We start from the raw sequence: 12553 nt of genomic DNA, 5'->3' as shown, positions 1-12553 counted from the left end.
ATAGACAACCTGAATATGTAAAAGGGTCAGCAAGAAAAGAAATGCTAGTTCTGGGACACAATGTCACCTGGAGGGTCCTCAGAGGTCTATTTAATAACAACAAACCAAGGAAAGAACATCAGCATAAAACGAGCCTGTTCCCTACCAGCTGACTATAGTATAGCTACAGAGGAATGTGTGTATGTCTCCACTGCAGAGGAAAATAAAATGACTGTTAGCAAGTCTTAACAAGAAAAAAGAAAAGGGGAAAAAAAAGGGAAGAAGAAAAAACAAGACTTCAAAATAAAGCTGTAAATTCTGTAGCATCTCGGCAAGATAACAATATTATAATCCCATAAATTTATTTGAACTCTATCTGAATTGAATGGGACAATTCACAACTCTTAAAATACTGCTGCAGCTCTACTAGCAAAGGCACTGGCTTACACCACAGCTCAGGTTTCCAAGGTCATATCTGCAACTGCTATGAATTATGTGCCTATTAAAAAGCATTTGTCAAAAGTGAATCCTAGAACAAGTTCAGCACCAAGAGAACTAATGACAGCATTGCTAAGGTATGGAGTAAAACTGGTTCACTTTCCTACTACTACACACACTTGTGGGCTGAAATAAAACTGCCAAGAAACATCCAAATTAATCTTGGGTTGGAAATCTTACACAGGCTATTACACAATGCTGTTTATTATTCCTTAGAAAGAGTAACCTCAGAGGAGACAGGATGATAAAGGTAGGGAAAATGGAGATAGCCGCCCTTTGCAGTCAGAAAGGTAAGCAGTTCGGGAACCAGAAAAGACAATGCTTGTTTCTATTACCCTGTGTGGGTTCTGCAAGTCATGCTTTTCAAGACAGGCAGAACACAAAGTCTCACAAATAATTAGGTTTTCTTCACTGATGGCTGATAGGTCTTTTAGCTGGGTCTTTTCAAGTAAAGATGCTTTAATTATAGTTAATTTTAAAAAAACTAAATTACCACAGTTTGTGTATTACAAATATTTTTGTATATTCAAAAAAACAAAAGAAAAAAAAAGAAAAAAATTGAAAAACTAATGTGTAAAAGGTTGATCTTCAGAAACACCTTGTGAAAACCATACATGAATATAAACAGAAACAACCATTGCATGAGTTTGTGGTGGGCTGACCCTGGTTGGACACCAGGTGCCCACCAAAGTCACTCTATCATCCCCTTCGTCACCTGGACAGGGGAGAGAAAACATAACAAAAGGCTCATGGGTCAAGGTAACGACAGGGAGAGATCGTTCACCAAATCGTAAGAACACTTCCCCCACAACCCTTCCCTTCTTTCTGGGCTTGACTTCACTCCTGATTTTCTCTACCTTCCCCCCAGCAGCACAGGGGCATGGGGAACTGGGGTTGTGGTCAGTTCACCACATGTCGTCTCTGCTACTACTTCCTTCTCAGGAGGAAGAACAGCATGGGGGTGCCCATGGGAGACAGTCCTCCACAAACTTCTCCAATGTGAGTGCTTCCCACAGGCAGCAGTTCTTCATTAACTCATCCAGCATGGGTCCCCCATGAGATCACAGGCCTGCCAGCAAACCTACTCCAGCGTGAGCTCCTCTCTCCACACTGACAAAGGTCCTGCCTGTAGTCTGCTCCAGTGTGGGCTTCCCACAGGGTCACGGCTTCCTTTGGGCATCTCCCTGCCCTGGTGTGGGGTCCTCCATGAGCTGCAGATGGATACCTGCTTCACCATGAACCTCCATAGGCTGCAGAGGACAGCCTGCCTCACCATGGTCTGCACCATGGGCTGCAGGGGAATCTCTGCTCTGGCGCTTGCAGCACCTCCTCCCTTCCTTCTGCAGTGACTCTGGGGTCTGCAGAGCTGATTCTCTTACATATTCTCATTCCTCTCTTCCAACTGCTGTTGACCAGGTTTGCCATCCCCTTTACACAATATGTTACCCCAGAGGCACTACTGCCATCACTGTTGGGCTCAGCCTTGACCAGCAGCAGGTCAGTCCTGGAACCAGCTGGCATTGGCTCCATCAGATACAGAAGAGGCTTATAGCAACTTCTCATGCCACCCTTGTACCCTTACCTTCTCTCCCTGACATAAAAACCCAATACAGACCTACTAGCTAGCAGAACTGCATAATGCCCTGTTTTCATTGCCTTTAGGCAAACTAAGAGCATCATCTTCCTAGCAAACATCTCCCAGAAGAATATGACTCAAAAGTGTGCTGAGATCACTTCATTTTCCTTTTAATTTGAAGCAGAACATAAAAAGAACTTGAATTTTAGAGGCTTTCAATCCTCAGAGGCCAGGAGGAAAAGGAAATGGTTATGATGCATCTTCTAGAACCAATTATAAATCTAAACCAACCTCTCCTCTAGCGCATGCCACACTGAATGCTACGGGTTTAGAGTGAAAAAGCAGAGCGAGAACGATTCCCTGTTGATGCACGCAAATCTACATGCCGGCAACAGACGTGTCTGGAATGAAGTTTGGCGTACTTTTTATTATCAATTCCTATTCCTCCTTATTGCACTAGAGACTTCAGTAACAGTAGTGGTCTAGACTGAAAAGAACTGGCACCATTTCATTACACAGATGCAATTACAAGAAGACAGCTCATGACTGTTTATCCACTGACTACATCACACCAGCTACAGCAACCTGGATTTTAATGGAAAACGGAATCCAACCCATTGGTTTTCTGTTTGCTAACAACCACTTAAACATCTACACAAAAAAACCTGGATCTACCTCAGAATGCAAACGTAAGAAGTTCTGAGGCTCTCCAAAATGAATATTCACCAGCCACCACTGATTTCTATGGACACTTTATTTAAGCACTAGATGTAAGTAATCATGATCTAAACTGGGATTTTTTTTTTCAAGCAATCATACCAGTACACCAGTATATCTGTCAGCAAAGGACTGACAGCAATGATATGGGATTACAGCAGAAGCAATACTGCTCCCCCCATTTTATTTCAGGTTCCTCTACTTTTCTTTTGGAAACAAACTGTTCTTACAGTCAAGAGAATTCTCCCTTCTTAATCACTTTTAAATAAGACTGCAGAAAACAAGGGAATGTGCAACAAAGAATGATCACTGCAGATGCACACCAGAGGAAGTACAGTACATCTATGGAAGAAGATTTAGGTAATTTTTAGAAAAATGAAGAATTGAAGACCTTAATAAGGAGTTTTACGCACTTAAATAAAAAATTGTTTGTGCTTCTTATATTAAAGGTGAACAGGGTAAGCACAGCCAACTTCCACACGTGAAATCTCTAATCCATTCTGCCATGTCACATATAAAATAAAGCTACAACACAGAGCCCTTTTCCTGATAGCTTAACCACACAAACTACAGAACATAAGAATTTAATGCCTATGACTGTTGAGCTTGGCAATGAAAGCTGAAGAAACATGAAACAAGTCTCTGCGATGCCTGAGGTAAAAAGCAAACAGATCCGTTCAAAACACTGCAAGCGTCCCATTTCTGCAACCCCACATCCCTGCATGAAACAAAGCAAAATGTGTGTGGGCAAAAGGGCCAATTATATTAACGACTGCCTTGACAGAATTTGAGAGGTTAAGAGTGCAGTACACAAAGCAGAACTGAACTACACCTCCACCTGCATTGCTGGTGTTATCTGCCATGAGGTTAGAAAGGACAGTCAAACTCCTGGATGCACAAAGGTATCAATTACATCCAGGATTTGTGGGAAGGTAATAAAGGCAGCCAAAGTGTCCCAGACTGGCACGAGGTGTGCGTGTGCATGAGATCTTTGGTTCTACTAAATTAACTGCTTACCAAGATATCCAACTTCCACTGACACATATCTGTTTTTATAATTCCCACTCCTTGGAAAACTTGTAATTTCACAATTTCAGTACTGATTTTAGACATCCTTCCAATATTGCTTTTTGCTGTTGTCAAAAAGTAAAATAGTTAAAACTATTAAGACACTGGTACAAAGTAAAGAAGTTCCTGGATCTCATTGAGACAACTCCTTATGAACCAACATTTGTCAGAACACACCACATGAATTTTTAGCTTTCTAGTTTCCTTCAACACGCTGTATCAAACCTAAGTGCATGACCAAACTGTTAAACTTAATATTCATGCTATTAAATGTAAGAAAAGTTACAGGGAAAAGTCAAAACAACCTTTAATTACATATTGGTTGTCCTTTCTAACTTCCTATCAAATTCTGCAGTGGTGGTCCATCCTTTTGCTTATGTTTTCCTAAAGGAAAGAAAGAATCTACACAGCATAATTCCTTTCTACTGAAAAAAATGAGTTTGCTGATCTGCGTAGTTCAGTCAGAAATCATCTAGCCTTAAGATGTGTGACAAAACTGTTTTAACATGCAAACCAGTATGGTTATTAAAAAGTATATATGATAGCAATAGTAGTAAAGCATATATCTGCTCTTGATATACAATATCAATATATTTAAGTTTTGGAAACAATCATGTAATGCTATCTGTACTTAAAAAAAATTAATCTGCATAAGTAAAGATTTTGTACTTACAGTAAATATTCGCCTGCCAGTCCGATCAAAAGTTACACAGTATACAGAAGATAAGTGGCCTAAAATTCGTTTGTGCATCTTCATATGTTGATAGACTGCAGTTGGAACGAGGCGTTCAAGTCTGTATTTTCCATTTAGTTTTCTTGAAAATAGGGTATCCACTACCAAATGAGGGAAGAAAAAAGAAGAGACAGCATTTATAAAGGGTTCATAAGCTAAAATACATCTCCAGGATGGAAAGCTTGTTTCAACACTGGACCATTTCCCACATGAACAGGTCACTATAGTAATTCTCTCATTTTGCCCTAGTTAAGGGAAAAATATATACAAAGGTAGCCTATGACACAGACTGTCAAAAAAAGTACCAAAATGCAAGACAGAGCATAAAGTTGCAATACATCTTTTAACTGTCAATGCTCAAACTTTATACCTAGAGTGAGAAATTCAGGAGAACTGAGAGAGTTTCCATAGTGGAGTTAAGTAAATTTACGAGCTTCCACACAGCTACTAACTGAATATGACTAAACATTCAAATCTTCTCCAAGACAACCTGATTTTTGATTTCTAAGTAATCAAATATTTATCTACCACTTACAAGTCAATAATTAATACTGCTACCCACTACAGGTAAACAAAACAAAAAAAACACCAAACAAATTTACATACAAAGCTATAAAACTTTACAGAACACTCTGATTTTGTTTAACAGAACCTTATTCAAAGAGTTTAGGATTTACTGTTAAAGTTAAGCGGGTCCAGGAGCAGGAATCTACTTCATTTTAACAAACAAAAATCTTCCATCAAGAACTTCAGTAAGGAAAATAAAGCTCGGTGTTAGTAATTTTAAACTGTTACTCATGCAATGACAAAGCAACAGAGTATAATGCTTATATGCATGGATACATACATAGACATTAGTCAAATAGCTCCCGGTATCATCACCAGACCGCAGAATGGCAATGGCGATTCATTTTATACTCCACAGAATGGTGATAAAGCAGGCGATACAACATTCACTCCCTAGCATCAAACTGTGGAACAGCTACACACCTCTTGCATCACTTGGTTTTAGCCCAGACCAACCAGACACTGTTTCATGAGTCAGAACAGGTCAAACTACATTAAATATGCAAACTGGATTGTAGCTACTCTATAAGGAGCAAAAGCACTTAGTGGTATGGACAACTGCCAAGCCCGTTGGCCTCAGGCCATAAGAAGAGCCCTGAAACATTTTGGTTAACTGCCTGTGCAGCCCAAGGATTCAAGGAAGTTTTCACAGTTCAAGATGCTTTGTGAAGGAGCAGGATCATTAGCTGTGGAAGAGCCATTTTTAGTCAATGTGCCACTATTGCCTTAAGGTTCTACTATACCCTCTTCACTTTCCCTGTTCGCAAGAAAAAGATGTGGTCGCATTTGCTTTATGACAAAGCTCTTCCTTGCCAAGAGTCTACTTTAGAACAGCAGGAAACCAGGATTAGTTCAGTCACAAGATAAATCTAGTTTTGGTTTCTGCCAAATTATCCTATGGTTAAAAACAAAACCAAAAACACCCCACAAAAAAACACACCAACAAAAAATAACACGCACCCCAGGAAAACAACCAAACAAAAAAACCAAACACACACACACATGCACGGACAAAGAGAATAAGGGAGGTGTTTGTCACAGTAATAAAGTGAACTTACACAATAACCTACTCAGAAGTTACATTCTGCTTGTTTTTAATGTCAGATGGAGATGGCTGTTGGAAATCAGCTTCTAGCAATGCCTTCAAATGAAAATATAGTTTACAAAAAGGGAGAAAAAGCTGAACTAAAAATTTAATTTGAAGAGATGTTCTGTCAATAAATGGAAACTGTAAGCAGACTCTTTAGGATAAGAACCAATGACTTCATATAAGGTTCTGTCCTGCCAGAAGGCACCAGTGAGAACAGTCTGGCTCCATCTTCATCACACCCTCCCATTTAGGTATTTATGCCCATTGACAGCACTACCCCCATGTTTTCTCTTCTCTTCTCTAGGTTAAACAATCCCAGCTCTCTTGTCTTCTCCTTGTAATGACAGATACCTCAATTCCCTCATCATCTGCCTAGTCTGCTTCTAGATTATCCACAGTCTGTCCATGTCTTTCTTGTTCTGAGGAGCTGGACCCAACACTCTAGGTATGATCTTGCCTGAGCTGAGCAGAGAGAAAGGAACACCCTTAACCTAATGGCAATGCACTGTGTCCAATAGCCCAGGATGCTGCTTCATTTGTGTGTGGCAAGGGCATGTTGCAGACTCAACATCTCACATGTTCAATACCATGACAGCCAGCTTGTTTTCTGCAAAGCTGCTTTTCAGCCTGTTGGCCCCAGTGTCTGCTGATTAATGAGGTTATTCCTCCAGTGACTTTTCCACTTCTCTTTGTGGAACTTCATTAGATTCCTTTTGACTCATTTCTCCAGCCTACAGAGGTCCCCTGAATGGCAACACAGACCGTTTGATCCATCAGTCACTCCTATTTTTGCATCATCTGCAAAACATGGTGTTTCACCATCTAAGTTATTAATGAATATGTTGAACAATACTGGCTCTACCAGTATCAACCCCTAGAGTACACCATGAGCGAGAGGCCCTCACATCAGTCACTAGAATTCATTCTGCTGATCACAACCCTTGGGGTCAAGCATTTCTGCCTTATCTTATCAGCTGGTCAGTGAGAATGTTACGGGAGCCTATTTAGACAGTCTTGCTGAGGCCATAAACAACATTCACTGCTGTTCCCTTATCTTCCAAAGTACTCATCTTGTTCAAAAGGCTACCAGGCTAGTCAGGCACCACTTCTTCACAGATAAATGTCAACTACTCAGCCATGTTCCTGACCTTAGTATTTTGGCTTCCAGAGTATCTTCTTATCACTTGCCCCAGGACTGAGGCAGGAAGGACTCTCCTTTAGTTCTGCAGTCTCAATCTTGCCCTACTTCAAGACAGGCGTGACAACTGTGCTCATCCAGTCCTCAGGAAGCTCCCCTGACCACCATGAACATTTCAGCAATAACGAAGAGTTAAAAAAAAAAAAAAGAAAAGAAAACGGGGTAGGGTGAGAAGGCTCTAAGCTTAAACACTAAAGCTAAGAGTTTAAATTCCCTTTTTGTAAGGGCCACTTAGGAACCTAAACTGTGAATTGACAGGTGGGCTCTTCAAACAACTTCATAAAATGGAACTTCATTTTTTATAATCTCACTTTGACTGTTACAATTCACTGCTGCCAACAACCTCAATCTGAAACCCACACATCTCAAACAGTCAAGATGACTTTGTTTGTTTGGTTTCCCTCAGAACAATCTATCTAAAAATCAAACATAAAGCTGCTGAAGGTAAAGCGGTGGGAGTTTTCAGGGAGTTTTCAGGAAGACTTACAAAACAGATTTTCTCCCACTCAAAAGGTATGCAACAGGCACCAACTGAATACCTTCAAAGTTTTAGAAGGTCTCTAACCCACTCCCTACCCACAACAGAACAAGCAGCTCAGAGAAAAACAGTGATCTGTAGAAGGAAAATAAATCTGGGGGTCTGAAAGATATGGCAGTATTAGCTGTGCTGATTTCCCCTCCCTCTTGGTTTTCTTATTTCAATTTTACCAAAGTGACTGATTCCATCAGCTTATTTACATGATCTTATCCCAGGTATGAAATACGCCTTAAAGATGAGGGAGAGTAATCTGCTTTATCTGCTAGTTAGTGATAAAGCAAATTTAATTTGTACCAAGTTACATTTAAAAAAAGCATACACAAAAAACATTATAACTTTTCTTTCATTTTCTTCCTTTCTGGAGTTGTATTTAACTAATGAAAGTTCTATTCTGAGGAACAGAATCCACCTGCATTCCCCTTCCAGTCACACAAAACCAGAACCAAATTCAGAAGAAACCTGGAAGGACACCTAAAGAATATACTTCACTTACAACTCTTATCCATATTGAATCAAGTTTCCTTAATTTGAGAGCCTAGACAAGCCTCTAATAAATACCAGTGCATTCAGAGCTGTTAATAACATGTATGTGTGTGTGTATATATATATATATATATATATATATATATATATATATATGTGTGTGTGTGTGTGTGTAAGAAGACACCTAGACTGCTTTCACACTCCAGGCTAGCAAGATTAAATGGATCAAACACTCAATTTTGTGTTGTTGGGGTTTCTCTCCCCCCTCTTCTGTAAAGATGTCCAAGGTAAAAAAACCAGCTTAAATCGACTTCTACCTTCCTGCCACTTTTTTATTCAACTTCTAAACTGTATGCAGTACTCCAGCTCTCCTGGCTTATACATCATTGTCAACCAATGAAAGTGGGTAAGCCAGGAATGTGATGAAGCCAGAACCTGTCTCTGGGCATTTCACGGAAGTATACTGACTTTTCACTGGAGCATTTATGAAAACAAAAAAATTCTCTACACATCTAAAACTTTATATATATAGTATTAATTCACCCAACAAAAATAACTGCCAACCTTTCTAATTCATACAGCAGAATCTGAGGTGTTTCAAAAGGTGTAAGGTAAAAACAAATGAAAATTATACGATCAAAACCATTTCCAAACTGTTCCCTGACTTCAATGCAACCCCCTTTGCTTTCATGATATATTTTTTCAACTCATATTTTACTCAAAGTGTAAATTCCTTAAGACTTCTATAGCTCATTCCTTCTTGCACAACAAAAGTAATTTAGTATAATTTACTTTAGACTTGAATAAATGCATAAGAAAATGTCACTTTTACACAGATCCTTTAACAAAAGATGGTCTTTTAGATTTTTTTACTTTAATTAACAGAGTAATAAAGTTACATAAAGTACTCTTAGGTTAGCCTTTAGGCCTGAAGTATTTACTGTATTTCTAGAAACAGAGATCTGCACCACTTGCAGAACCTCTCATTCTCCCTACAGCCAAAACAGCAGGATCATTTAAGAAGAAACTGAGAAAAGTACAAAATGCTTCAGAACTTTTCTTGAGGTGGACTATTCAGTAAGACCATGATATACTATTTTTGATGGTCAGGAACAACATTCTTCAATGTCTGGGGTAAACAGCCAGTCTCATGCAGGTCTTCACACCTGAGTGGCCAGCTTCCCCAAAAGCCTTGAGCTGGAAACTCTTTAAGCTTTGTGCTTTGGTTCTGTGCTTTCTCAGCAGTTCCTGAAAAATACTGAGTTTGTTTTTCCTTTCTGCATCAAAGACGATTTTTTTTAATTAAAAAAACAAACAGAAGAAAAATAATACCAAAATTTAGCATATGACATAGCTCTTTTTTTCTTAATTCAGCAACTTCTTAGATTATGTTACACAAGTAATAGCAACTGGACAAAGATTATTCCACATTGAAGCTTTGTTTCTCTTCATTACGTTCTACAGATATTGTGTAGTTTTCTGGAGAATAACGTATTTGTATTTTAATTGCATATAAACCAGCTACAAGGTTGCACGGATTCATCACACTAGCAAACAAACAAGTATTTCAGTATGTTTGCTGAAATCAAATTAAGTTTTCCTGCCCAAGACAAAGACTTCAGTATGTTTTCTATTCCTCAACCACTAGGGGGTTCTCCACCTGAAATACAAACAGCCTGAAGAATAATAGGTTTCTTTTTGTTGTTGTTGTTGTTGGACAAAACCGTAAAATACAGGCTTCCAATAGGGAAAACAAGAAATTACATAAGGAAACAGAACAAAATTTTATAGTTCAATTTATAAGAGAAGTGTCATTGCAGTTCATGATTTTATTGAGAGGATCAGATTAGGACAAATCAAAACCAAATGCTTTAACACAAGAGTTCTGAACCAGACATCCAAAAAATCAGAATATACTTCACAGCTGAAAACATTCAGTTACCAGCACTTATCTCAATGTTTGGAAAAGGAAATCTTTGGTCATGAAAAAAGTGGTATGCTGAAATAACTGTAATTTTGCAAATACTCAATGTTTTGCAGACGGTTCAATAACAGTAACATTTATTTAGAAAGCCTTAACTTGCTCTTCCCCAAAGAGAGTCTGGACATTATTTGTCTTAACGTTTAATTTTATTACCACAGCAGCTCTACAACCTTCTTTGAACTCCAGCTGCCATGGATTTCATACACTGACCTTTTTCCCTCTAAAAACTATATACCATGGAGCAAGCTACAGTACAATGCTAAACACTCCTCCTATTCTGATTTCTTAAAAATATTTTAAAATGTTGGAGTAAAGCATAGGCATAGGAGGCATGTTGGAGGCATAGGGTAAGGCAACCGCTACAGAAATCTTAACTATTAGAAAGCATAGGCCTCCAGTCACCTTACAGAAATAGCCACTAATCTAGCCCAAGATTTTCCAAGTTTACAATTAGTCAGTTTACAATTCAGGCCAATGTGCAGCCACTCAAAAGGGGAATTCTTCTATTCAATAACAAGCATTTTCTCCCCCACACCTAGAGCATGACACAGAAACGACTCTCTACATAGGTACCAAAACAGTAGCTCTAAACAAAACCACACTGAATGGATGCAGGTGCTACATGAGCATTTAGGTGAACTACCTCTAACCAATATACATACTAGCTGATGAGATTCTGAAAACTCAGCTCTAAACACCCAGCAAAACCATCTTTTCTTCCTATATTCCCAGCATCTACAAAAATACCACTGAAAGCATCCAACTTGTGCTTTAAAATGAAAGAGCTACCAAGATAACCAATTACTTTTGACACCTGACCAAGTCGAAGCTTCTCAGCTGTATCATGTTTTTGAACTAATTCTCTGGGTAAATTGTAATGGTATGCATTCTGAGATTGGAGTTCATCAGAAATAATATAAACAGCAAAAATTAAGCTCAGTCATATAGTTTATGTATTTTTATATATATGCCTCCAATTAATGGAAAACTTACAGGCTACCAACAGCTTCTGAAAGGAGTTCAGAGATTGAAAAAATGTAATGGCAAGTTACCACATTAAATATGCCCCTATTCCAAAAAGCACCTACCTATATATCTGTACACTGTTACTCATTAGTTTCCCAATATATACTCAGCCTTCTCTTTCTTTCCAAGACTGAAACCTTTGTCTTTGCAGCAGCTCCACCTGATCAGGAACCAATCAATTGGATAGCTTTTGCACACTGCTATTCACACTGCACATCTATCTATAACTACTGGTTTGGTATAAATCACTACTGCTTTTGTATAACCCACACTGGTAATATGGTCTTAGTCATTCCCCCTTCCCTGGACATCAGCGGAAAAAGATGAAAAGACAAAAGTAATTTTGCATGTTTTCCTATTCATGACAAAATTAAAAGGATGACAATTTCCTAAAATACCACAACTTAATTCTTCTAGCAACTAAAAAAAAAATACACCCATGTATCTTTCTGTTAAGAGGTTGAAAACTAAAACATATTTTAGTGACCATATGAAAGCTTAAAAATAGCTAAGAAAGAAAAAAAAAAAAAACAAAAAAACACCTCTGACCCCCAGCTTCTCACTTTTTCAGCTGTACAGACAGCACATGCATGCTTCATGACACAGCACAGCAAACTAAAGCACAGCTACAAAATTACTGAATGGACCAAAGAGCAGAAAGAATAACTTCTACAAGACACTCACATCTTTCCAAAGAAAAGCATCACCAGTCTACATTACTCATTCTCCCCAACAATGGGTGCAGACCACACTCTCCTGGTTTTAAGTTGTTATATACTAATTATTTATCTACTGAGAGCTTTCCTACATCTTTAAGAAAAAGTTTTATTTGCATGCATTCACTGCTGAAATGTATTTTATTCCTCTTCATAGTTCAAAGACAAAATTAGCTTCAGAGCAGAACTAGTGTATTAACTTACAATACCCATTTTTTTTCCCACATACAAACTGGCAAATATGACAATATATCTTAATAAAAAGGATACTAAATGTAAGGTATATAACACAAACAAGGTCAAATACGCACAGCACTACTACTTAGCTCTTATCCTCGCAATAATCAATCAACCTGGAGTTAGGTAATGGCAATGCCAGA

At 38.5% G+C, this 12553-nt stretch overlaps 1 protein-coding gene across 3 annotated transcripts in view; it reads right to left on the bottom strand.

Annotated features, from left to right (window-relative positions):
* Nucleotides 1-12553, bottom strand: part of PHIP (pleckstrin homology domain interacting protein) — a 105505-nt gene that overhangs the window by 81106 nt on the left and 11846 nt on the right. For all 3 annotated transcript variants that reach the window (XM_057412499.1, XM_057412497.1, XM_057412498.1), the window contains exon 7: nt 4512-4672. In XM_057412499.1, the coding sequence (XP_057268482.1) occupies nt 4512-4672 (161 nt within the window). The remainder of the gene's footprint in view (nt 1-4511; nt 4673-12553) is intronic.

The sequence above is a fragment of the Pezoporus wallicus genome, unplaced genomic scaffold, assembly GCF_028554395.1.
Source record: "Pezoporus wallicus isolate ANWC-B61680 ecotype Strahan unplaced genomic scaffold, APGP_CSIRO_Pwel_v1 contig_4788, whole genome shotgun sequence".
Classification (NCBI taxonomy): Eukaryota; Metazoa; Chordata; class Aves; order Psittaciformes; family Psittacidae; genus Pezoporus; species Pezoporus wallicus.
Note: the sequence above shows the minus strand (reverse complement) of the source record. Positions and strands in the feature narration are given on the sequence as shown.